At 63.6% G+C, this 25,079-nt stretch overlaps 1 protein-coding gene across 1 annotated transcript; it reads right to left on the bottom strand.

Moving 5' to 3' along the window:
• Positions 1 to 12,081: 12,081 nt before the first annotated feature.
• Positions 12,082 to 23,374, bottom strand: MKNK2 (MAPK interacting serine/threonine kinase 2). The gene is made up of 14 exons (XM_080809835.1): positions 23,242 to 23,374; positions 22,970 to 23,105; positions 19,644 to 19,731; positions 19,447 to 19,548; positions 19,256 to 19,353; positions 17,342 to 17,421; positions 17,049 to 17,122; positions 16,695 to 16,799; positions 16,536 to 16,591; positions 16,350 to 16,445; positions 15,770 to 15,964; positions 15,330 to 15,494; positions 14,517 to 14,560; positions 12,082 to 14,251 (listed from the first exon to the last, which is right to left on the bottom strand). Exons 2-14 carry the CDS (start codon positions 23,018 to 23,020, stop codon positions 14,014 to 14,016), a joined length of 1,392 nt encoding a protein of 463 aa, XP_080665961.1. The 5' UTR covers positions 23,021 to 23,105; positions 23,242 to 23,374; the 3' UTR covers positions 12,082 to 14,013.
• Positions 23,375 to 25,079: the final 1,705 nt, after the last annotated feature.

Raw genomic sequence — 25,079 nt, 5'->3', positions numbered from 1 at the left:
CCCACACACACACCAGTCTCGGCCCGGTCGTTCCCATGGAGAAGGGATTTTTGTTGGGGGCAGGGGTGAATGGCCCCGTGACACCTAGGAGAGCCACAGGCAAGACATCCCACCTCAGGGTCCAGTCCCAAATCTCGATCAGCTCTTTACCTCCAAAGCACGCCTTGAGTAGGGTCCCCGTTCCTGGATGCCACCATGGCCAACTTCCCCCAGGCACGCAGCCCAAGCAGTCATCCAGGGCCCCAAGCTTGATGGAATGCTCTGCTGTCACCATCTTGAGATTTGTAATAATTTTGGAACAAGGGACTCTGTGCTTTAACTTTGCACTGCCCCTGCTTCTCATGACAACCCCCAGCCTCCACCACTTACGCCTCCTTACCCTTTAGAATCCAGTCTCCTCCGAGCTTAGTTGGGGGCTCAGAGCCTTTGCTTAAAGCCCTTCTGGGTTTTCCTTCCATGGACAGCCAGTCCCCTCCCCCTGGGGACGACCTCTACCCTGGGGATGAGGACAGAGCCAAGGGCATCCTGCACCTGTATACCTGCCAGCCCCTCACGGGACGTCCTGCCAAGGGCAGCCTTGGCCACAGGATGGAATAAAACGCCTCCTGTGCACCAGCTCACTCTGCTCTTTTGGGGTAAGAAATTGACCCAAGGCCAAAGCACCAGCTTATAACCATGGACAAAGGCAGTCCAAACCTGGGGACAATTTTTCATTCTAGGAATATAAAGGAGGGAATCTTGGAAATGCCAGAAAAATACAGAAAAGCACGTGACTATCACCTATTGTCTTACTATCCAAAAATAACTAGCGTAAGCTTTTTAGTGTATTTCTTTATTGGCCTTTTTTTTTAAAATTTCTTGTTGGTTTTTACAAAGAGTAGGATCTTTTATATAGTTGGGATCACCCTGAGTCTGTTCCGTGTGGTAAGAGGATAGCCGATTTTTTATGTGGGGGTGATGAGAAATGGTTCACCAGAATAAATCAGGCCTGTATATAGTATAATCCTTGTTCCTGCCCTTTGAGGATAATTATGGATTCGTGCCATTCAGACTCAGGTAGTTTTAATTAATTGTAATCATGATTGATGATGGATACGTCTGTGTGGGCTCCTGTGTGCCTTCAACACTGCCCCGTGGAGAAGCACCCCTGCCTTCTTGCAGTGACATAGTCAAAGCCCGTAGTGCACCTCCCCTGCCCCGAAACACACGGCCCGCTGTTCTCCAGAGACCCCCATTCCCTGGGGATGGAGAAGAGTACCCATGACTGCAGTGTGGGTATTGGGGACACATCTTCAATGACTGCACGCTAATTTTTGGTGCAGAACCTTAATGGCTACCTAAGTGATCAGGAAGAAACAGTCGATTTTGAAGAGGGTGAGTTCCTATTGCTGTTTCCAATTTAGCTCCGGTGATATTCTGAAACAGGTGTCCTCCGCGAATATGGCCTGCCTGAGCGCTAGGCCCTGCCCCTTACTCCTTATTGTAAATAAAGTTTTATTGGCACAGAGACATGCCCATTCATTTGCAAGTTGTCTCTGCTTGCTTTCCAGCTTCCAGGACAGATGTGAGTAGTTACCATGGAGACCAAAGGGCAGACAAAGCCCTTTACAGAGAATCTTGGCAAACCCTCCTCGGTAGCTGCCTACCTTGATTTTGTAGCCCCTCACCCAAAATATAATTTTACCTTCTTTTTTTATCATTCGGCCAACCATGTAAGTTTCTGCGTTTCCTGATTATAGCTTGTGTGATTTCATGTTCACTTTACCCGTCAGCCTAAACTACAAGGACAGACCCTAGCGGTGATATCAAGGGTCTCTGCAGTCAGCCAAGGGTTGGGAATGAAGATCTAAGATGGCAGGAGCTGTGCGGTGGGCATGAGCGCCGGGCCTGCTGCTTGCTTGGGGGACGGGGCCCGGGACCAGTCCTGGTCCACGAGTGGGTATGAGATTCCCAGGGATGCTGTACCTCATACCACAACCACAGCGGCTTAAATCATTTCTGTCCGACAATCCTGGAGGTCAGAAGGCTACGGTGGCCTCAGGGGGCTAAAATCATGGTGCAGTGTTGGTTCCCAACGGGCCCTGCACATGCTGGACAAGGAGACGTGGAAGGAAGAGACGGGACGTTCCCGACGGGTAGGTGGCGGGTTTATGCGCAAGGGAGCTCCCTTCCAAGACTTGTCTAGCACACCACACCTGCCTGCCAGAATCTTTTTTTTTTTTTTTTTTTAGATTTTATTTATTTAATTGACAGAGACACAGTGAGAGAGGGAGCACAAGCAGGGGGAGTAGGAGAGGGAGAAGCGGGCTTCCCGCCGAGCAGAGAGCCCGATGCCAGGACCCTGAGACCATGACCTGAGACCATGACCTGAGCCGAAGGCAGACCCTTAACAACTGAGCCCCCCAGCCGCCCCTCAAGATTTTATTTTTAGCAATCTCTATGCTCAGGTTGGGGCTCAAATTCACAACCGTGAGATCGATAGTCACAAGCTCCACGGACTGAGTCGGCCAGGTGTCCCTGGTAGATTTTATTCAAGCAAATACAGGGAATTCCAAAGTATTAGCCATTTCAGTTCGGGTGCAAAACTCCAGACCTTTGCAAGGATGAAAGTAGGTGACTGCTGGGGGTCTCTGGCCTGCTCAGTCCGTGGACTGGGTGACTCTCGATTTCAGGGTCATGAGTTCGAGCCCCATGTTGAGTATAGACATCACTTAAAAATAAAATCCTTAGGGGCGCCTGGGTGGCTCAGTGGGTTAAAGCCTCTGCCTTCCACTCGGGTCATGGTCCCAGGGTCCTGGGATCAAGCCCCGCATCGGGCTCTCTGCTCAGCGGGGAGCCTGCTTCCCCCTCTCTCTCTCTGCCTACATGCGATCTGTCTGTCAAATAAATAAATAAAATCTTTTAAAAAAATAAAATAAAATTCTTAAAAAAATAAAAGAGGGGCGTCTGGATGGCTCAGTCGTTGGGCGTCTGCCTTTGGCTCAGGTCATGATCCCGGGGTCCTGGGATGGAGCCCCACATTGGGCTCCTTGCTCGGTGGGGAGCCTGCTTCTCCCTCTCCTGCTCCCCCTGCTTGTGTTCCCTCGTTCGCTGTATCTCCCTCTGTCAAATAATAAATACAATCTTTTAAAAAACTAAAATAAATTAATAGAATAAAAATGAAAAGATAGGGACGCCTGGGTGGCTCAGTTGGTTGGGCAGCTGCCTTCGGCTCGGGTCATGATCCCAGCGTCCTGGGATCGAGTCCCACATCGGGCTCCTTGCTCCGCGGGGAGCCTGCTTCTCCCTCTGCCACTCTGTCTGCCTGTGCTCACTCTCTCTCTCTCTCTGACAAATAAATAAGTAAAATCTTTGAAAAAAAAAAAAAGAAAAGATAAAGTAGGTCATGTTTGACCCACCATGTTTCACCTTGTCATAACTTCTCTATTGCAGTTAAATATATATATAACATAAGTAACATATAAATACATAAAAACACATATTATATAAGTAAAGTTTATAAAAATACATAAATATATATGATACATATAGATATGTATCTATATCTCTCGGCAACGCAGAAGGAAATACTCTGAAATGTGAGAAGTCGGTGTTCGCTTTTACCGCGTCACGTTTTCCCTGCGCTCCGCGGTCCAGAAGACGCGGGGATGAGCTGCGGGAGCAGGAGGCTGAGGGCACGCGGGCCCCAGGGGTGACCAGGGAAGGTCCGCAGGCTGTCCGCCTCGTCTGACTGACACTTTGTGCAGTGCGCCCACCCAACACCTGTGCGTCTTTGAGAAGGAGCTAGAATTTCGCCGCAGGGGGTCTTCCTACCACTTCCCGGCCTGTCTACACTGGCGGGGCCTCTAGAGGGCGCTGCTTAAACAGCCAAGCCCGGGAACCCGGCGGCGTTTCTGGGGCCCCACGGTGGAGGGCAGGGTGGGAGGTCGTCATCCCCACCCCCCTGCCACCGCCCCTGCGCGACTCTAGGACACTGGGGCTGTCGCACAGGGGTGTACTCATTCACACCAAAAATGTCCGACACAAGGAAAGGAAAGGAAGATTTGGCAAAACATTTCACGGGAGCAACTGAAGGGGACCCGGACCTGTTACCCCAAAACGTGGCACTTTGGTGTGAGAATTACTTTGAGCTGCGAGCGTCTGAGCTCCTGAAGTCCCTCGTCTGCCTGAAAACGGAGCCTCCCGAAAGAGCGCAATAGTCCTAGATCCCTTCCGGGGATCGGGGTCTCCTCTCGGGGAAGAGCAGCGGGCGCCACTCCCAGACAGACTTTGTCACAAACTATCACCCACTTATTCTCCCGAGGGCCGTCTATCATTCCCAAAGTTCATTTGCTCTCCCACGTGTGGCTCTTCTCCCCGCCCTTCCCCCGTCGCGGGGTGCGGAGCTGCCGCATCCCCCTGTTCGCTTGCACCTCCACTTCTTCCTGGGATGCCGGAGCACATCAAATTCAAAATAAACAAAGTTGTGTGGCTCCTAGTAAGATGTCTTTCATCCGTTTAATTGACAGGCTCCGGTACGGAACCTAAGAGGGTAGAGGAAAAGGCTTCCCTCCCCCACACACCTGAGGTTTGCCAGGGACATCAGCTGTGGGTCGGGGCTTCCTGGTTCCACTTCACCTCCATTGCCTGGGCTTCCAGCCGGCCAGCCCAGCCTTCTCCTTGACACCCTGGCCCAGGAAGGCCCCTCCTGCGAGCAGGTCAGTGACCCGGGGCAGGGGAGGCCCCACCTGGTCACGTTTTCGTCTCGTTTAGTCTCGCGCCCGGCCAGACAGCGGGATCTGCTTGGGCATAGAATGGACTGTTCACGTGGCCTCCTGAGGTCACGAACCGAGTGTGTGACCGGGTTTGGGGGGAGGAAGGACACACGTTTGCGGGAAAACAGCATCTCTTCGTGAAACTCTCACTCCCAGCCGGGGCGGTCGTGGGGTTGAGGTCACTAGTGGAAGAGGGGCGCGGGGTGCTGGGGTCTCGTCGTGCCCGTGGGGCTCACGGCACCCCAGTCCAGGGTGAGTCAGAGCCCCTCCAGACCCCAGATGCCCAGATATGGCCAGGGGGGCGCCACCGCCCCAGGGTTCAAGCCCCAAGTGGTGCCTGGACTCCCACCGAGGCTGAGTGCAACTTCCCACTGATGAGAAGTTCCGTGGCCAGAATGCAGTGGAAGGAAGCTCGGAAGCCGGGGCCCCGCCGGGAGGTGGCGTCTCGCAGGACAAGCGGCTTAGTCTCCGAGGGAAGGCAGGGCTGGGGGGCGGGGGGTCTCAGCTCCTGCGGGCGTGTGTGCGCAGCACTGTCGGGGCGCCCGCCAGGCAGGAGCCCTGGCGACCCAGGCCCGTCCTCCTCCCACGGGTGCAGCCTGGGCAGCCGTCCTGGGGGCGGTGGCCACAGGGAGCAAAGGGAGCGGACCGCAGGGCCCTGCACCTGGCGGGTGGCCTGGACCTCGGGCCCCTGCGCAGTCCGCTACACCTGGACGTCCGTTTCTAGCAGGAGCCGAGGAGCCACCCCAGGCCCCAGGACTTTGCTCTCGCCGCTCCCCCGACCCGAGCCGGCGCCTTGTGCTCTCGGCCCCTCAGCCAGCTGAAGCCCCCTTCGCCGGGTCTCAGCGGGAGCCGGGGGACCCTGGGAGTAACGTCCCCACAGGAGCAGCCCTACTCTGATGACCCGCAGGCGTGGGGCGGGACCCCAGCTCCCCTGCCCCAGGAGGGACAGCTGATGTGTGACCCTCGTCCTCTCCAGATTTGCCCCTAGGGGACCTTGTGCGATGTCCCCCCTTTGCTCACCTGCCTTGCCCTCTGGTTCTGCGCCCCCCACCACAAGGCTTCTGCCCCCGCCCCGGCACTGCTGATGTAGGAGGCTGGACAGTCCTCACTAGTGGGGCGTCCCGGGTGCTGTGGGGACTGAGCAGCACCCCAGACCCCCATGCCAGGGGCAGCACGGCGTGACAACCGCAGACACCCCCAGTCGTGGCCGGGTGCTGCCAGGGGTAGTTGTCCCTGTAGGGAGTCCCTGCCCTGCTGGATTTTCCCAGGGAATCCTAACAAACCTTCCCGTGCGTCCCCGCCTCCGTGTGCTGCCGGGAGACCCAGCCCCCGAGAGACAGCAAGGGGGACAACTCCACGGGGGGCCAGTTCCCGGAAGAAGCAGAAGGGCCTCTGGGATTCGGGGTGATGGGTCTGATTGATGCACTGACTTGCCTCGACTCTCAGAGCAAATTCTGTTCCTACATCAAACCACTGTGGACACTGGCCCGTCTAACGCCCAGCGAGCTCCCAGCCTGCCTGACTGTACTCCAGGAACGCGGACCAGGGATGAGTCTAGAGCAGACGCAAACACTCTGGAATGTTCCTGAAGCACTTAGTGCCACTCTCAGGAACCACAGGGACTGGGATCCTACCCCTCTCCACCCACTCCTCCTCAGGCTTCTCCTGTCTCTCCCGGGACCTGGCGGATCCAAAGTCCTCCGAGTCACGAGATCCTTTCTTTATTGCCGAGACGGGCTTTGAGGTTCGTGTCCTCTGCCCCTCGTCCCAGAGGTGGCCTCTGAGGCCTGAGAGTCCTAACGTCTCTTGGCGCGAGGGCGCAAGACCCAGGTTACGGGACAAGCAGGAAGCCGGCCTCGCTGCGGGGGCAGGGACGTCCGTCTCGCTCTGTCCTCAGCCGTGTCCGAGAGGAGACGCTCTCCAGCGGGGCTCGGGAGGACACTGACTCGAGGTTGTGAGGTCAACGTCCAGTGGACAAAAGGCGGCCTCGCCCGTCTCCTCTGCGAAGAGGGGAGCCGACTCCTCCCTGGCCGGTTGTGACGGAGGAGGCACGGTGGGCTCCCTTGTCCTCCGAGCCCCGATCTCTGGAGAGCCCCCCCCACCGGCCCCCAACTCCTGCTCCAGGCCCGTCCCGGCAGAGGCCTACACACGGCCGGGGCCCGGGTCACCCCTCAGCCACAGACTGGGCCAGCCTGGAGTGCTGGGCCTCAGGGCCGTGACTCGACAGAGGGACGCACTCCAGATCCCTGTCCCTTCTGCCCCACCGGGACTGTGGCGGCGAGCCCGGAAGTGGGGAGAGATGAGCGGCGGCCCAGCCGCCCCGACACGGGGCCAGAAATCCATCCACGGGCGTTCCGTTGTCTTGTTTTGGTTTTTGCTTTTCCTTTTTAAAATTATTACTGTGATAAAAATGCACATAACATGAATTCACCGCCTCGACCGTCTCTGCACGCACAGCTCCGCGGCGGGAAGCACTCACACCCCCGCCCTCCGTCTCCGAACCTTCCAACCCCCACACGGAGACTCCGTCCCCACGAAGCACGGACCCCCCAGCACTGCCCCAGCCCTGGCTCGCACCCCCTCCTCTCTGTCCGTGTGGACGGGCACCTCTGGGGCCCTCCTGGGAGTGGGGTCCTGCGGGACGGGTCCTTCTGGGTCTGGCCACTCTCGCGGAGCCCCGTGTCGGGTCCATTCGCTCAGTTGTCAGTATGTTCGCCGAGTTGTGCAACTGGCACTACTGCCTAATTCCAGAACCCTCCGTCACCTGCAAGGAATCCCTTTCCCCAGAGCCGTCACTCCCCAGCCCCACCCATCCCCGCCCCAGCAAGCCCCTTCCCAGCGGTGGAGGAGCCTGGTCTGGACGCGTCACAGGTGTGGACTCACACCCCGTGGGGCCTCCTGTGTCTGGTCCTCCCCCTGTGCGTCGTGGGCTCGGGGTCTGTCCCCGGACAAACCATGCAGCTGATCCCTCCCCAGATTCCTGGTCTACAGAAGCAGGAGCAGAACATAACGGTCGCGTTAAGCCGGTGAGTTTGGGATTCTTTGCCAGGCAACCCCCCACGGAGCTCGCCCCTCTCCCCTGCCCTGGTTCTGTACGACGGCCCCCCACAGCGGAGTGGGCCTTGCCGCGCCTCCGTGGGCACCCAGCCTGGTCTGGAACCCCCGGCGGACCCAGCCGCAAAGCCCAGCCCTCATCAGCTCTCCTGAGAAACCCGTCAGGCTAAGTGGGGACAGAGAACCCCGTGCGGGCCGCCAGCCTCCTCCACTTCCCGGCCTCCCTCGCCTCCTTTCCCCTCCCAGATGGTCCCTGCCGGCCCCACGGAGAAACCCAGGCCTCCAGCTCCGTTTCTCCCACTCCCGAGCCTTGCGTCTGGGCCCACGGAGGGGCCGGGATCCCCCTGACCCAGAGGGCCGGACTCATGGGACCCGCCGAAGCCCCCCCACCGATTCTCCGGACATCGTCATCGCCACCCCCAGCGCACACGCCTTGTGTGGAAACCTTTCATTCGCTGGTGAATTTTTCAAGACCCACAGCACAAATGTACTTTATGGGTTTTCCTTCTGGGAAGTAAATAATTCTGAATCTCCAGCAAATATGTGCTTTTATTCCAGAAAGAAAGGCAGAAGGGAGGGAGAGGGGGGTCAGGAGGGAAGGACAGACGGACAGGCAGGCGGGGACAGTGTTCTGAGAGGCCAGGGAACGTAGCAGCCGCTCCTCATAGCCCCACGGCTCCTGCCGCGTACCCCGCTTCTCTGTGCGTGGGCCGGGCACGCGACCGCTCTGTGTCCCGGTTTCCCCATCTGAGCACCGCCCTCCTCCCTGCTGGTGGTGCCGTCAGTACCCCGCTCCGGCCCCAAATGCAGGGCGAGGCGCTCTCCTTGCCTTACTCCAGGGTGGGGGTCCCAGAGACACCCCCCGGGGCCACTGGGCACCACGGGTATGAACTGCACCTGTGGAGGGAAAAGTGTGGGAGACAGGGAGGCCCCTGTCCTGGGCCTATGACACCCCTACCCCACTCTCCACCGGGCTGGACTGCAGGGATGCCGGTGTCCTGGGGCTGACTTTGTAACAGGGTTTTGCAAAATGTTACCAACAGGTGGGCGGGGGGAACCAGCTGCAGATTCCCAGCACAAGGGACTGTCCCCGGGGATGCAGTGTGTGGACTCCCCTGATTCCAAGCCCGGGAGAGGCCCGTGTCCCCTCCCCTCGGTCCTGGCTCTCCCATCGGCAGCGGTCGGGAGCCGGTTTCTCGCCCTGCGTGCCTGGCACCAGGCTCAAGAGGAGGGACCCTGCGGGACCAGAGGCTGGGCAGGGCTGAGTCACTGAGCGGAGGGGCTCGGGTCAGGCACGACCGGGGCTTGGTCCCACAACCTTCTGTGGCCCCGACACCCTCAGGGGCCACCTCGCACAAGTGGACACGATGCTGGGGACGCCCTGCTCCTCCCGCGTCTCTGTGCCTCTGTGTCCTGGGCCGGGCAAGCGGTCTGTCCCCCTGCCCTGCTGGGGTCCCAGCCTCCTGCTGTCTCACAGGGGGTCGCAAGAGGGAAACGGAGTCAGTGTTGTCACAGTCCACGTGGGGAAACTGAGTCTCCATGGGGGAAATAATGGGCGGGACAGAAACCCCGAAGCATCTTCCGGAGGCGGCTGCGAATCCCAGACCCTGCGTGGGGAGGAGGGAGATGCCTGTCTGACTTGACCCCAGCACTCCTCCCTCGTGGGTGAGTCCGACCCTGGGACAGGCAAGCGTTCCCTCTGGAGGCAGCACCGGTAAGGAGGGCGTGGAGCTGGGGTGGCCTGCGGGAGAGCCTGCCGTGGGGACGGGGGAGAGGCAGGAGCAAACTCTGCAGAACACCCCAGTCCTGGGGGCGGTGCACGTCTGAGCAGCCTCGTCCCCTGCCTTGAGGTGATAAATTAGCCCTCGGTGTGTTACCCGAACACTGGCACGTCCTACACAGACGCGCTCTGGTCGCCTTTTAACTTTAATGGAGGCGCAGATCACAGCACACACCAGTGGCGTGTAGTAGTCACTGTTCTGTGTAACCATCGCTGCCGTCTCGCTCCAGAAAGTTCTGTCATCCCAAGAGGAAACGCCGTCCCACGATGACGAGGAGACGTCAGCCGTCGCGCCCCAGCCTGGGCTCCGACACCCACAGGGCCCCTGCCTGTCTGTGGGTGCGTTGCTGCTTTATTCGTTTATTTATTTGAGGGCGAGTGAGCAAGGACGCGCACGTGCGCGGGGGAGGGGCAGACGGGGGCCCTGCCCGGGGCTCCGTCTCATGACCCTGAGATCAGGACCTGAGCCAAAATCAAGAGTCACATGCTCAGCCGACCGAGCCACCCAGGAGACCCTACTTTATTATTACTTTTTAACAACACTTATTTTTAAAAAGTCTCAGCTCTACAGAATTGCGAAGATAATACGGCTTCCGTACGCCTGCCCGTTTCCCCATCATCAACCCCGAACATCAGCTCGGGTCCCTGCCTTGCCAAGGGGGTGCAGGGCGCAGACCCGCGTCGCAGATGAGATTTCCAGGGCGCTTCGGTCTTGGTCCCGTCCGCACGCGCCCGCCTGCCCGCATCAGCCGGGGTGCCCAAGGCTGGATGGCTCCGGGGCAGGTGGTGAGCCCCAAGCCAGCCTCTCCGTTGACGCAGGTGGACACGGGGCCAGGGCGTCACCAGCCTGGGAAAGGCTCCCAGTCCCTCCTGCTCCGGGACTTTCCTGCGGCTTCTGGAGAAAGGAGAGGTGGAAGGCGTGGCATCCGCCGAGAGGAAACTGCAAGATCGAGCCGTCCCTGATGCAGGCCCTGCCGGGTGGGAGGAAACACGGAGAGGTCGGCGGTGGGGCCTGGCAGGGCCAGGCGGGGCTCAGTGCCACCTGGGAGGACGGGAGCTTGGCACATGGCCCCAGGGCTCGGTGGGCACACATGCGCATGCTGGGCCGGGCGAGGGATAGGGGAGGGCCCTGAGGAATGGAGGGGGCACCTGGCGGTGGTGGTGGGCGTCCTGGAGGGCGCAGGGTAGCTGGGGGGTCTCCAGAGACGCCTCTAGGGGCAGCTGGACAAATGCTGGGTGGGGGCTTGGGTTTTCCCTTCCGCGTGCCAGGTAGGGGTGTGCTCCTGGCTGAGCCTCGCTTCCCAGGGAGGACGGGTGGGGGCCGCAGGCCCCTCCTGCCCGGGAGATCCTCCAGCCTATGCCTGTCTGGGTAGGCCTGTCACCAGCTCAGAGAGCCTCTCTCTCCTGCCCCACATCCTGGGACTCCAGGAGCGCGCGGGTCCCCTACTGACACAGGTCGCTGTTGGCTCTCTCTCTGGCCTCCTGGCCGCCCCCCGAGCCTGTCACCCTTCCCTGGGCTGGCTGCAGGTGACAACGGCTCACCAGGCCCTTTGGGCCGTGTCCATACTCCATACAATGACAAGATGGTCCTTCCAGAAATGATATCCAGGCGGGCCTGTGCCCGGCTCCCGTCGGCGGCGTCCGTCCGCACAGGGACAGCGGAGACTGCTCACCACAGCGCAGCTCACAACACCCAAACACGTGGGGACAAGCTAAGGACCCCACGAGCGGGTGAGCAGACACACGTGTCCCCCACAAGTGAGGGAGCATCCCTCGGCCGGCAGGCAGCCGGAGCAAGGTACCGTCCCCGGGACAGAGCTCGAGCCCACGCGGAGGGCCCAGAAGTTCACGCAGAACGTGGGCCGCTGGGCAGCTCAGGCACCCTGCCACCCGCTCACGCCTCCCCAGTGAGGCCCATCTCGGATCCCTGCTGGTCAGACGGGGAAGCTGAAGCAGCTGGTGACACCCTCAGGGGCCAGACTTCACCACCCCTCCCCCACCCCACTGGCTCCCGCCTCCAGGAAGCCCTCCCTGATCCGCTCCCTCACCCCCAGGATGCGAAGCCAACCCCGGGCTATCCGGCCGCCTGCACAGAACAACCATCTGGCCAGGTTTGAAGGACTTTTTTCAAAACCCAACTTTTTGTTGGGCTGTGGCCTTCCAAGTCAGTGGCCTGCCAGAAGCGCTCCCTTCCTCTTCCCCGGGCTCGGATCTGCAGCAGCCGGCTGGTGGGGATGTGGAGAGTTGAGGGCCAGGGTCCAAGGCCAGGCCACCCCGTAGCTTCCACTTCGGTTCCGTGGAGGCCTGAGGAGGCATCCGGCACATTGGGGGACGGCTCAGGGCCTCAGAGGAGCAGCCCAGCCCCCCACCCTCCCAGCGGCGTCCCGCCGCACCTGTCGCCGCACCTGTCCCCGCCCCCGACTCACAGCCTCCCCAGGGGCGAGAAAAGGTTGGAGGCCACTCGTTTCGAAACAAAACCAGGACGAGGACACACAAGTTTTTATGACTTTTATTAAATCCTTACAAAACAATACAAAATTCCGGCATTGACAGTTGGTGTCAGGAAGATGAGCTGTTTTTATCAGTTCACCTGGCGTGGCGGTTAAAGTGCTTGGATGTTTTCCCCCCACTTTTAAAAAACTTTTTTTTTTTTTTTGTCTTTTTTACACATCTTAACATTGAACGTGGCCGTTCCCCTCCCCCAGCGTGGGGCGGCCTGGGGGCCAGGCGCATTCACAGTAACGGTTCTGACAGCCCCTCAGCTCCCACGGTCCGTGTGACATGTGGCGGGCAGAGAGTGGCTGTCCCACCTTTGGGAAGAAGGAACAAAGCTCCTCACGGCTCGGCTTTCTAGAGTAAAACGGCCAAGGCGCCTGTGGTGGGCGGGGGCCCGTTCGTTTTTTACAAAAAGGCAGAATCCCCAGTTGCAAAACGTAGGATCACCGGTGGGCAAGAAACAGGGTGGGGCGGCCTCCCACGCCCCGGGGTCTTTGGAAAGGCCAGTCCACAGATCCGGGCGGGCGGGGGGGCCGGAGGGGCGGCAGTCCCCACCAGCCACGGGAGACGGCCACAGAAACGGCATCTGGGCCCCCCCACGAGGCCCCCCAACATTCAAGTGTTCAAGAACAGGGAAGGAAGTCAACTGATATCTGAAAAATTAACAGAACGGGACAGACTAGAAGCCGGAGGGCTCTCCAGGCCCTGGCCGCTGTGCAGACCAGGCCAGACGCCGGGCCACGCTGCCCGGGCTGGGGGCTGCGCGGGGCCCTCCCCGGCGGGCAGGAGCGCATGTGCGTAGAGAAGGGGGGCCTGTATTGCATAGTGTTTCCCGAGGACGAGGAGGGGCATCAGTCTCCCCAGGCCTGGCAGGCCCGACGTGTGAGCCCAGCGCCAAGGTGGGCAGAGGTGGGCACTGTGATTCCTGGTGCCCGGGAGGAGGCCGCGGTAGCCGCGGCCGTTTTCCTGAAGGTGGGCGGGTCGAAAGGCTGCCCTTGGGGGTGGAGGAGCTTCGGCAGGACCCCTGGGTGGGCCCTGGCTCTGAGGAGGAAGGGGGCTGATAGAGCTTCCACACCAGACCCCAAGGGCGACAAGGGGCGGGACGTGGCCGTGGTCAGACTGAGCCCTGAGAAGGGGCACTCGGGTGCCCACAGTGGGGATCTCTGGGACCCCCACGTTGGCTGACGGGCGTCTGTCCAGCCCCTCCCACTTCCTCCGGCACCGCCATCCTGGGGGGCAGCAGGTGCACCCCCCACCTGGGGTCAGTTGCAGCTTAAGGTCAAGGTTTGAGAGAGCCCCGATTGTCAGTTCAAGGCGGGAGGGGGTACAGCAGGCAGCCGTGGAGCCCACCTGCCCCCACCCAGGCCCCCTCCCGCCACAAGGGAGACCTGAGAAACCCCGCCCCACCCAGCCACCAGGGTGTTTCTGGGGTGAGGGGTTAAGGAGCTGCTGGGTCACTGGGGGGAGGTGTGGGGCGGGCCCGTCCCTGAAATACTGTGCGGGCTGGGGAGGGGCGCGTTCCTGGGCCCCCAGCTCTGGAAGACGACGATCGCCCTCCTCTCCTGAGTCGCGGCGGGGCGGGTGGGCGGGTGGGGACCTTTCACAGTACAGGCGAGCCTTGGGGCCGGGGCAGCAGGGACCGGCAAGCCCAGCCACGCGCAGCCTTCCCTCTCCTCTCCCAGGCGCCTGCTTTGCTTTTAACACCTTTAAAGGGGAAGAAAAATGGGGGTGGGGCAGAAAAAAAGAGAAAAAACCCAACAGCAAAAACCTCATATAAAAAGACCCCCCCGACTGAGCTCAGCGCCTCGGAGCCCAGCCAGGGGAGGGCAGCCTGCCGGTCACCGGCTGGAAACAGCTTAAAAAACCTCTTCAGATTTGATGGGGCGGTGGGGGGACGGGCGGGAGTGACCTATGTACAGGCGCGAGGGGTCACGCGTGGTCTCCCACCAGGACCACGGGGGCCGCAGACAGGCTGGCGCGCTGCCGCCGCTGGGCCAGCTTGCTCTGCGCGGGCGGGGACAGCTGCAGGCAGCGGGAGGCGGCCCGGATGAGCACGGGCGGGCCCTGGCCCTCCTCCCCCGCCGCGTCCTCCTCGCGCTGGGCCAGCTGCCGGTTCACCGCGATGGCCTCGGCCGCAAACGACGTGAGCTCTTTGGCACAGCTGTTCCTGGGGAGGGGGCGGTCGCAGAGGTTGGCGGGGGGGGGGGGGGGTGCTGCCAGGCAGGCCCCGGTCCCCTGGGCAGTCCCCTGGGGGAGGGGCTGCAGCCTCCCTGGGGGAGCGGGCCCGGCCCCCCACGGGGGCTCCATCCGTCACCAGCGGTGGCACTCAGAGGGCTCCCCAGCCCCCCCATTTACAAAGAACTTCCTGTCTTTCTGAACGCCCAACCTTAACCACCCCCCAGCGCCCCCACTCAGGCCCCCCGCAGCCTCACCTCTGCAGGACCATGGGTGTGGGCAGAGTGTTCTCCGGAGCGCACTGTGAGGAGACAGGACGGCCAGGGCTGAGGGCCAGGGCTCAGGAGCAGCGCCCAGCGGCCCCCCCGCGCCCAGCTGGTCGGGGCCAGGGGTCAAGGGGCGCCCCTGCGGGAACTGAGCCAGGCCAAGGGGAGCGGGAGGGGGCGGGAGTCCAGCAGTGGCCCACGGGACCTGCTCCGCGCCCCCTCCCGTGTCCACTCCCGGGTCTCCTGACGTCCCAGAAGGGCACGGGTGCCCCTCCAGCGGCTCGCCCTGAGATGAGGGCCCCAGGCTTGGTTCCCTGGGGAGTCCCAGTGCAACTTCTATTTCTGGTTAAGACCCTTGCCCTTGTGCCCTCCTTGCCCTGGACTGGCAGCCAGGCTCGCTGACCGCGGGCCAGAAAACCGGCAGGCTCTCCCCAGCTGGGTGGGGACAGGGAGCTGGGCGGGGGGCTGGCAGGCTCTGCCAGAGGCCTGCGGCCTGCCCAACCACTGGACAACCCCCGCTGCTCCGGGCAGGTGGGCCAGGCCAGAAGGGGCCCCAGTGTTTCTGGGGCAAGAGGCCCAGCACTCCACCGAGTGGCACCTGCAACCCCAAGCCCTGGCTGGTGGCAGCTGCTCCACGTCCCCGCTGTGCCTGTGTCCCCCACCCTGGCCGGACAGAGCCCCAGACCCATGTGGCGGGTGGGAGCCGCTGCCGGCCTCCCCAAGGCTCCCGGACACCCACCCCAAGTCACTCCCCAGCCCCCCGGAGGCTGTGTGGAACACGAGGCCCTCGTGGGGCTCACTCACCCCCTGCACCCAAGGGTGCTGCAGAACCTGGGCGGCGCTCAGCCTCTGCTTGGCGTCGCGGACAAGCAGCTTTGAGATGAGGTCTTTGGCAGCAAAGGAGATGTGGGCCCAGTCCTTCTCGGGAAACTCATACTTGCCCTCCTGGATGCTCTCAAACAGCATGTTCTGCGGGGCAGGAGGACAGGGGAGCGACGTGTCGGCTGCGGGCAACGGAGCCCCCACAGGGACGCGCGCCGGCCGGGACCCAGAGTTGGGCTCCCCGGCTTAGTGGTGAGCTCTGCCAGGGGCCCCGGGCCACCAGACAGCCTAACCCACGATCTGGACACATGGCAGGGTGCGGTGGGTGCGGGGTCCCCGCGGGTCACAGGGCGCACGGGGCAGGTGCGGGGTCCCCGCGGGGTGCAGGGGGCGCACGGGGCGGCTGCGGGGCCCCCGCGCACCTGGCAGGCTGGGCAGGCCTCGCCGCGGTCCCAGCCGCAGTCGCTGCCGCAGTGGCCCACGAAGGGCGGGTAGCCGCTGAGCAGGATGTAGAGGATGACCCCCAGGCTCCAGAGGTCGCAGCGCTTGTCGTAGATGCTGGCTTCCTCACTGAAGGCCTCCACCACCTCGGGGGCCATGTACTCCGCCGAGCCGCACTGCGGGCGGGACCCGGCGTCAGGAGCCCGCGAGGGGGATGGGTGGCGCCGCGGGCCGGGACTTCCCGGGCGTCACGTGAGGGCCCCGCCGCAGGGTCACCGGGGCCGAGGCGCCCAACGCCCCGCCCGCCCCCCCGCCCGGCCAATCAGAGGCAGGCTAGGACGCCCGCCCCGCCCCTCCACCCAATCAACAGGTGGCAGGTGCTCGCCCCGCCCTGCCACCCAATCAGCGGCCGGGAGCCAGCCCCCGCCCCGCCCCCTTCCGCGGGGCCAATCAGCGGCTGTTGCTAAGCAAAAAGCCCCAGCCCGGCGGCGCTGGGCCGGCAGCACCTCGAGGTTACGCAACCGCAGCCCCGGAGCGGGTCTGGGCGCGCCCGCGGCTCACCGGGGTGAGCAGCTCCGGAGTGGAGATGGGGGAGCAGTCCCCGTTGAGTTTGATGCCGCTGCCCAGGTCGAAGTCGCAGATCTTGACGGGGGAGACCTGGGAGGGGTGGGCAGAGGCCCTGAGGCGGGGGTCCCGGCCCCCCCCTCCCCGCCCCGGCCGCAGGGGGCCGCTCCCCAGCGCCCTCACCTGGTTGGGGTGCTCGCACAGGATGTTTTCCGGCTTTAGGTCCCTGTGGGCGATGCCTGCAGGGAGAACCAGGGCAAGTCCGCGGGAGCATTTTCCGGGAGTCCCAGGGCAGGTGGAGCGGACGCCCGGTGGGCCGCCCCCGGGGACCACCCCACACACCTTTGTTGTGCAGGAAGTCCAGGGCACTGGCCACGTCCTGCACCACCACGCTGGCCTCCAGCTCGTTGAAGTGCCTCCGCTTGTGGATGTGGCTCAGGATGGAGCCTGGGGCCGGGCCGCGGCGGAGGGAGAGCGCACACGGTCACCTGGGCGCCTCCAGGCCACTGCCCAGCAGCACCCGCTTCCCCCCCACAGGGACACTCTGACTCTGGCCTCCTGGGGCCCAAAGCCTGGACAGCAAGTTCAGACCCCACAAGCCATGCACAGGAGGGGCAGCTCTGAGAAGTCCTGTGGGGTGGCCCAGCCCACAGCCCATCACAACCCAGCGGGAAGGGTCTCCCAGGCCCCACGTACCGCCCCGCATCTTCTCAAACACCAGGTAGAAGCGATCCTCCTCCTCAAAGAACTCTATCAGCTCTAGAACGTTCCTGGGGCACAGGGGGTTGGAGAGGCAGGAGAGGAGAAAGGCTTCCTGAGGTCCCTGTGCACCGACTCCTCCCCACCCCCGCCTGCCCACCCGAGACCCTGCCCGTAGGGACACACTGGACGCTCTTGAAATGCTTGCTGGGGATGACGAGCTATTCAGGCCCATTCATCCACGGAGAGCTGGCTCTGGGCCCAGTGTGTGGCGAGGTGGGTCACATTACCTGTGTCCCTGGCACTGGTACAGTGTCTCCACCTCCCGGAAAACCCGACTCCGAATGTGGCCCGGCTGCTTCTCGATGATCTGGAAGGGGGCGGGGCAGGAGCTGGAGCAGCTGCATCACCCGGACCCTCCAAGGCCCACAGGGCCCCCACCCGAAATTCACTCTGTGCCATGCCTAGGACCCCATTAGCTCTTAAATCTTAAGTTCTAAGAAGCTGAGTTCTTCTTCTGGGGCCCAGAATTCACCAGCCGCCGGGACTATGGCGTCACCACAAGTCTGGGGGGAGGGAGGGGTGACATGTTTCCCAAGTGGCACTGGGGGAGAAACAAGCAGGACAAGCCAGCCAGAGAAAGAAAAGAGCTGCGCCTTCTCCATGCCTGACCCCACAGGCCTCGGGGGCACGTCTGGGGTCTGGGACTCCTACAGAATGCCCCTTCAGGGTGTCAGGGTCCCCGGAACTGGGCAGCCTCCCCTCCCTGACCAGGACACTGGTGGCCACTGAGTGGGCTCCCAACCCACCCAGGGGACTGGGGGGGCCTTGGGGTACCTGGCCACTGGCCATGCTGTCCCTGCCTGCCTCAGTGCCAAGTCTCACCTCCGGTTTCACGACTGTCTGGGCAGCTGCCTGGGGTCCCTCAGGCCGCCCAGATGGGCCCTCCTGCCAAGGAGCAGGCACAGTCCCCTGGGACTCAGCCTCAGGACGCCAGCTTCTGCCCCCAATCCCCTCAGGCCCCCAGGAGCTCTGAGGACCGGAGGGTGCCCCAGCCATGTCTGCTCCCAGAAGTGGGGACAGGTGTCTGCTGGCTCTTTCCGGGCAGCCCTGGCCCCCACTGGGGACCTCTCCCCAGGCTGGGTCTTCGGCCCCCTCTCCCTGGGCCGGTGAGGCAGGCGAGGTCACCCCCCGGCCCAGAGTTCTCTGTCCAGCACACCGGCCTGGGGAGGGGGGGAACATGGTGTGTCCCAGCTCATTCCTGCAGCAGGCAGGCGTGATGGCCACTTGCTGCCAGCGCCCAGCCCATGCCCTGTGCCACCTGTCTGGTGACAAGCACCTGTGCCGAGAGGCAGAGCCACCGGATTCCAGGGCCTCCTGACACAACGCCAGTAGCCACCTCCTCTGAGGGAGCTCTGGGCGGTCTGGCTGGGACCCCGCCTTCGTGGAGGAAAACGCGGGCCCCACATTTACGGGAGATCACACAGCAGCATGAGAAAGTCGCAGTGCCCGACAGTGATAGGAAGCCAGGCTGCCCGGCAGGGTCCCGAGCAGGAGAGCCCCCAGTGCAGAAGTGCTGGAGGCGAACCATCCAATGCCCGCGGCACCTGGTCCTCCGTCCTGGGCCGCCAGCCTCCTCGGACCCCACCCCACCCAGAGGCAGGGTCACCAGGGAACACTGCAAGGTTTCTCAGAACACAGGGTCACACTACCTGGCCAAGGAACACAAGTTTTCCAGACCACCTGGCCACACCGTGGGTCAGAGGCCACACGGGAACACCCAAGAGGTCCTTCTGGGCCTGCCCTGGTTTCCCCATATGCCAAGCCTCCTCGGGCCCCAAGTAAAGCGCGGCCTTTTCATCCTCGTGACCAGCGTGGAGAGCCACCTGTCAGTCCTGAGGTATGGCACGAGAGGACCCAGCAGACAAGAGCCAGCTCTGACCGAAGCCCCCAGCCGCCTGGTAGGGAGCTGGCCCTTGTGGTCACTTCCTGCCCAACCTCGGGGGCTCAGGCCAGTCTGACCTAGATTCCCAGGGGTGGCCTGACTCACTGGCCCTAAGGCCATTTTTAGACACTCGTTTTCCCCAGCTGCTGGCCCCGGGGCTCGGATGCCAGCTCCCCTCCTCCCGCCACCCTCCGCCAGTGCCAGCTCCCAGGCGCTGCGGGCAGAGGTAAGGGGGAGCCGCCCGGGCGCTGGCGCTCACCTTGACCGCGTACTCCTGGTTCGTGATGAGGTTGACACAGGTCTGCACTCGGGCGTGCGCGCCCTCCCCAAGCACGTCCTCCTGTAGCTGGTAGACGTCTATGGAGCGGGGCGGGGGGGGGGGGTCGTGAGAGCTGCCCCAGGCCGGCCCCCATCTCGCTCCCCGCCCCGCCCCCGCTGGCGCCCACTCACCCTCGAACCTGCCGGAGAAGCTGTCGGTGGCCCGGCACCGCTTCTTCTTCTTGCCTCTCTTCTTGGCGTCCGGGATGTCGATGGGCTGGCTCGCGGGCATATCTGCACTGGGAGACCCGGAGGTGAGGCCCACCCCGCCCAGCAGGCAGTGGCCCCCCGCGGCTCCCGGGGAAGCCCCCCTCCCTCTCGGGCCTCACCAGGGCGGGCAGGGCGCTCCAGGCTGAAATCGGTCTCCCCGTGATGGGTCTGGTCTAAGGAGAAGGCCAGCTCGAAAGGATTCTGCCCCTGGAGGAGGAGGGGAGGCGAGAGCGCTCAGGCCCCGCCCAGAGAGTGACCGGGCCCACCCTGTGTCCACAAGTCAAGGGGAACAAAGCCTGGCTTTGCCGGACTGTGAGGAAATGGTCACCGCTCCCCCCACCACCTAGCCCAGGGCCCTTGGGGCGTCCAGGAAGGGGATGCGGTGTGGGGAGGGCCCGTGAGCGGGCAGAGGGCTGGGCGTGAGTCACCGTGGTGCCCAGCCACGCCTCACACCTTGGTTGTTCACCGCTGCAGAATGGGGACAAGCTCCGTAGCCCGGCTGGCCCCGTGCTGCCCGGGATCAAAGGCAGCACGGCCGTCAGTGGGAGGGGCTGAGTCACCGGCTTCTAGGCGGGCTTCCCAGCAGGGGCGGCCCTGCCTGCTTTCCCACCGCCTCCCATGCAAGGCACTGGTCTTTCCGGTCTCAGTTTCCCCTCTGCTGAATGGGCAGCCACTGCCCTCCTGGCCATGTACCGCTCCCTCTGTGGTCCCACTGTCACCGGACCCACAGTGTCACTCCCCCAGACTCTGCAGGCTCACAAAATGGGGCTCCAAGGCCTTGGGAGAGAGTGTAAACCCCGGCCGCCCTCAGCCTGGCCCTGCCCAGGCCACAGCCGGCACTGTCCCGTTTCACCCCCGGACAGAGCCCCTCACAGGCCCCCGCGCCCAGCCACGAGAGCGGCCCTGTGACAGAGAGGCCCACTCGAGACTGCCCACCAGTCCCCACGACTGGGGAAGGAAGGCGGCTGGGGGTTGGAGGAACCATCCCGTATGCCCCGCAGGACAGCTGGACCCATTCTCTGCAGAGGACATGGTCCAGGGTGAGGACTGACAGCCCCGGCATGAGGTGTGCGGCCTTGGAGGCTGGGGCACTGAGGCACAGCCAGGTTCCCTCAGGAGCCACCTCTAATTCAGCTCCCCGAGCCCTAGCAGTCTAAGTGGCCAGGGCCTCGGGTGGGCGTGGGGGGCCTCTGTGCGTGGTGGTGCTGCTGATGCTGGGTGACCCGGGCCCAGTCACTAGCCCTCTCTGGGCCTCACGACGTGGGGCCAGGCTCTGGCTGGTGGGTCATCCAGAGAAGAAACTCCAGGAAAGCCCTAGAGAGACCCTGAGGGGCCCGGAGTTGGGCCAGATTCCTACAGACAGGACGCCCGGAAGCCAGGCCGGCAGCAGAGGGGGGCAGCGGGAGGTCAGAGGGAGCAGCTGCAAAACACGCACGGGCGCTCCCAGGCTCCCACCCGCCCTGCAGATAGTTGCTAGGAGGCCCGGGCTGGGCAGGGGAGCGGGAAGAAGGGAGTCCTCCTGCCAGCCAGCTCAGGGCTCGTCCACTGGCCTGGCCCGGCCCGCTGAGGGCTCCGGCCCCCGTGGGGAGGCAGGCGGACAGCAGGCTGGAGCGCCAGCAATCAGCTCACCGGTAAGACTCCTCCCCAGGCGCCAGGTTACTCCTCGCACCTGGGAGGAGGGGCTCCAGGGTCACCACATGAAGGGGCGATAAGACAAGAGGCCCACAGTCAGCAGCCAACACCGTCACCCACCAGCCACCTCACCTTGGGCTAGTGACCTCAGCCCCAGGCCCGACAAACATCTGTGGGGGAGATGGGGGGAGGGCGTGAGGACCCTAGGGTGTCTTCTGGGTCCCCTCGCCGCCCTCACATGCCCGTCCCGGCCTCTTACGTGGAGACAGCAAGAGTGACCAGGCCGCCCCCAGGGGAGAGCCAGCTCCCGTGTCCTCGTCACTATGTGCTGGGGGGACCCAGGGCAAACCCCTGCTCTTTCCGGGCCTCCAATTTCCCAGCTTACAATGGGGGAAGCGTATTGGGAGACGGCCGGCAGAAGCCTGTCCCTGCTGAGCCACTGCTGGACGGTGCGGGGGAGGGAGCTGGCCCCAGCCCAAGGGAGCAACCTTACTGTGCAGGGAGGACAGTCCTAGAGTAGCCGGGAGGGCCATCTCAGAGCTGAGGCTCCCCGTCCAGTGCTCCTCTCACCCCCTCAGCACTCCTATCGTCCCACCTGGGCAAAGCCTCTGGTCCCAAGCAATGTGGGCGGGCTGGGCCTAGGGCGGGCCTCAGGCCTCCAGTCAGCAGGCCTTGGCAGGAGGCAGCTGGAACCATCCAGAAAGTTCGAGTTTGTTTTGGCGGCGGTGCTGGCCCCTCACATTGACCCTGTCTCAGCTACTGGCCAGCACCAGGAGGAGACAGACCACTGACAGTGACATCTCAGGTCCACCCCCCACCCCCACTTCAGCCCAGCCCCGGACACCTGGATGTGCCAAGGCTGTTGCTGCCCTGGGGTGTGGGGGGGGGGGGAAGCGCACAGATGACAGGCGTGTGGGCAGAGGTGGGGCACGCTGGCCTGAGATGCTGGCTGGACAGGCCTGGGAATTCTAACCCAAACAGTCTCAGCTTGCTCCTCCCACCCCCGTGTGCCGCGCGCCCGTGTATACACACACACACACACACACACACACACGCGTGCGCACGCCTGCACACACACCCAGGTCCTGCCTTCTTTACAGGGCAACAGGTCCCTGCCCAAGGAGGCCCAGGGAAGCCATTACATAACGCGGCTGGCGGGGTGGGGCGGCCGTTGACATCACTGCGTCCCCTGAGCCAGCCCTGCGGGGCCCCAGCCCAGCACCTGCCCGCCCCCCCCAACCCCCCCGCCCAGACTTGCTCATCTGAGACCAGGACTCGGCTGCAGCCTCGGGGCCACCGCAGAAACTTCCCGCTCCCACAGGAAATAGCACTTGGGCCTGGAGTGTCTGGGAGATGCAGGGCTGGGGGGGGGCAGCCAATCCACTCCCCCGTTCGGTAGACCACCTAGGAGGGCTTTTGGGGACCTGCAGCCCTACCTCAGATCCCTGGAGGAAAGACCCCACAGACCCACAGGTTGAGGGCGCAGAGAGCTGGACTGTGGCCTGCTGGGCTCCCTGGCTGGGGTTTGCAGGGACAAACAGCCAGGTGCCCCTAGGGGCTGCGGGCCCCGGCCCCACTTGGGTTTCTTGCAGGAAAGACCCTACAGTCCCCAAGGTGCTGGGGCCTGGCCTGTGGCCCACTGACCGCCCCCCACCACCAGTGCACACCCCACTGGAGCAGCCCCAGACGCAGGGTGGGGGGCAGGCACGAGCCCCGGAGTTGGGGGGATCCTAGGGGTGGGTGGGCTACGCGCCCCCCACCGGCCACTCGACCGGTCCAGCCCCAGGCGATCCCAAGCCCACCCGGCCCTCACCTTGAACGAACGGTGGAAGCCCTGAAGTTCGGCTGTTTTCTTCTGCACCATCTTCTGTCCGGGCCCCGCCAGCGGGGGAGGGGACGGCGGGCCCGGGGGGGCGGCCCGTGGGCGGGGGGCGGCCGGGGAAGGGACCCTGCAGGCGGGAGCAGACAAAGGAGAGCGTGAGTGGCTGCGGCCAGAGCGCCGGGAGCCCGGGCCGCCGACGCTCCGCGGGGCCCGATCCCCGAGACCCGGCCGGGGCCGGGCCAGGGTCGCTGGGCCGCACTCACCGGGGTCGGGCTCGGGCCGGGGCCGGACTGCCGCCGCCGCCGCCGCCCGAGACACGCAGCCCGGAGCCCGCTGCGCGGACCGCGCGGGGAACAGCGCCGCCACCGCCGCCACCGCCGCCACCACCGCGGACTCCTCCGCCTGGGCCGCCGCCGCCGCCGCCGCCGAGAGGAGCCGGGCGCGCCGCCCCGCCGCCGCCTTTATAGGCCAGGCTTCGCCCCGCCCCACACGCATGCCCCGCCCCCGCCCGCCCCTCCCACACGCGCTCAGCGGGGGTGGGGCTGGAGGGCCCTTCGGCCAAGTGCGGCTGCGCACTCTGGCCGTGAGGGGTGTCCGTGCGCGTGCGCGGGGAGGTGCGCGGGGCTTGGGGGAAGGATCCGGGAGGGCTGCTGACCGTTGCCGGCAGGGGTGTGGGTGGTGGAGGGGCTGCCTGCGGCCGTGGGAGGCCCGTGGGTCCCTGGCACCGAGCTGGAGCCGCGCTCTGCGCTGTGGCAATACCCCCAGGAAGCCGGCCAGGGCCTGGGATACACTGACTCCTTTGGGCGACTTCCCTTCCCTAGAACATACATGGCTCCCTCTCGCAGCTTTCCAATCCCAGAACGTGCTGTGGCTCGGTCCTGACTGATCCTACAAGCTGCCATAGCCCCCTGGTGCCTCTCGCTGATCCTGGCTCTGGCTGTCCTGCTGGTGCACCCCAAAAGGCTTTGAGACCCAGCTGCCTCCTCCAGGGAGCCCCCCAGGGGTTTGCCCTGTAGTTGGCAGAGAAAGGGAACCACTGGGATTGGGACTGAGATCTATGAAAGACCTTCCCTCAGTCCTGCAAAGGAACGTTTCGGAGAGAGCAGGGGCCCAGAACCAAGAAAGAGCCCAAAGGGTGGGGGCAGCCAGGACAGGGGGGTTTTTGTTGCCTCCCAACCCCCGCCCTGCCCCGGACTTGGGTAGAATCCGTCCTTCCTGAGCTAGGCCAACTCCCTGTCCCCAAAGTACTGTGGTGTAGAGCCCTCAGACTCCCCGTACCCTGGGCACACGGAAGTGCGCGTTTGTGGGCTGGACCAACCTCCCTGTCCTCCACACTGTTTGTCCTACTAGAGGCTTTTTGCCTCCCATACCTCGTTGTCCCCCAACCAGGCCCCACTGACGTGAAGCTGAATGGTCCCCTTCTAGTGGGGCAGCCTCTATGTGCCCCCGCCAAGGCCACACCTGACCTCAGTCAGCACCAGCCCCCCACCCCCGCCCTATCTCCACCCCCTGCGTGTGTGTGTGTGTGTGTGTGTGTGTGTGTGTGTAGACATACAGGTCTGCTCCAGGTGCCTGGGGTGGGGCGGTCAGACCTGCTTGCCCGGGAGAAGTCTCCTCATTCTCCCTCCCTCTCCCAGCTGTCCCCTCCCACCCCTGCCCTCAGGCCAGGGCCCTCTCTGTCCCCTGCCGGGCTCAGGTGGGTACCGAAGGGCCACCGTCCCTCCTCAGAAGCTCAACTCCATGACAGCACAGATCTGTCCATGGGCCGTCCAGAGCCCAGCACAGGGCCTGGGACACAGCAAGTGCTTCCTGAATACTGCTGAAAAGATTGGGTGTGTTTGAGTGTGTGTGCACGTGTGTGTGCAAAGGGGTGTGTGTCTGTGTCTGTGTGTACAGGGGTTGAAGTGTGGTAGCTTCTCACACACCGGGAGACTTCAAACAGCAGGAATTTCTGCTCTCAGATTCGGGAGACCAGGAGTCTGAAATCAAGGTCTAGGTGGGGCCACACCCTCCCGGAAGGTTCGCAGGGAGGATCCTTCCTGCTTCTCCAGCTTCCCGGGCGGCGGGCGGTCCTCGAGAGTGCCACAGTCCCTAGGCCCCC

Source organism: Martes martes, assembly GCF_963455335.1.
Source record: "Martes martes genome assembly, chromosome: 1".
NCBI lineage: Eukaryota > Metazoa > Chordata > Mammalia > Carnivora > Mustelidae > Martes > Martes martes.
This window is presented reverse-complemented; position numbering and strand designations above follow the sequence as displayed.

Excerpts from the sequence above, each read along its gene's own strand:
- MKNK2 (XM_080809835.1), bottom strand. The coding sequence starts at position 23,020 with ATGGTGCAGAAGAAAACAGCCGAACTTCAGGGCTTCCACCGTTCGTTC. Across the intron at positions 16,592-16,694 it reads GGACTTCCTGCACAACAAAG|GCATCGCCCACAGGGACCTA; the intron begins GTGTGTGGGGTG and ends TTCTCCCTGCAG. Across the intron at positions 14,252-14,516 it reads ACACCCATGGTCCTGCAGAG|GAACAGCTGTGCCAAAGAGC; the intron begins GTGAGGCTGCGG and ends CCCCCTCCCCAG.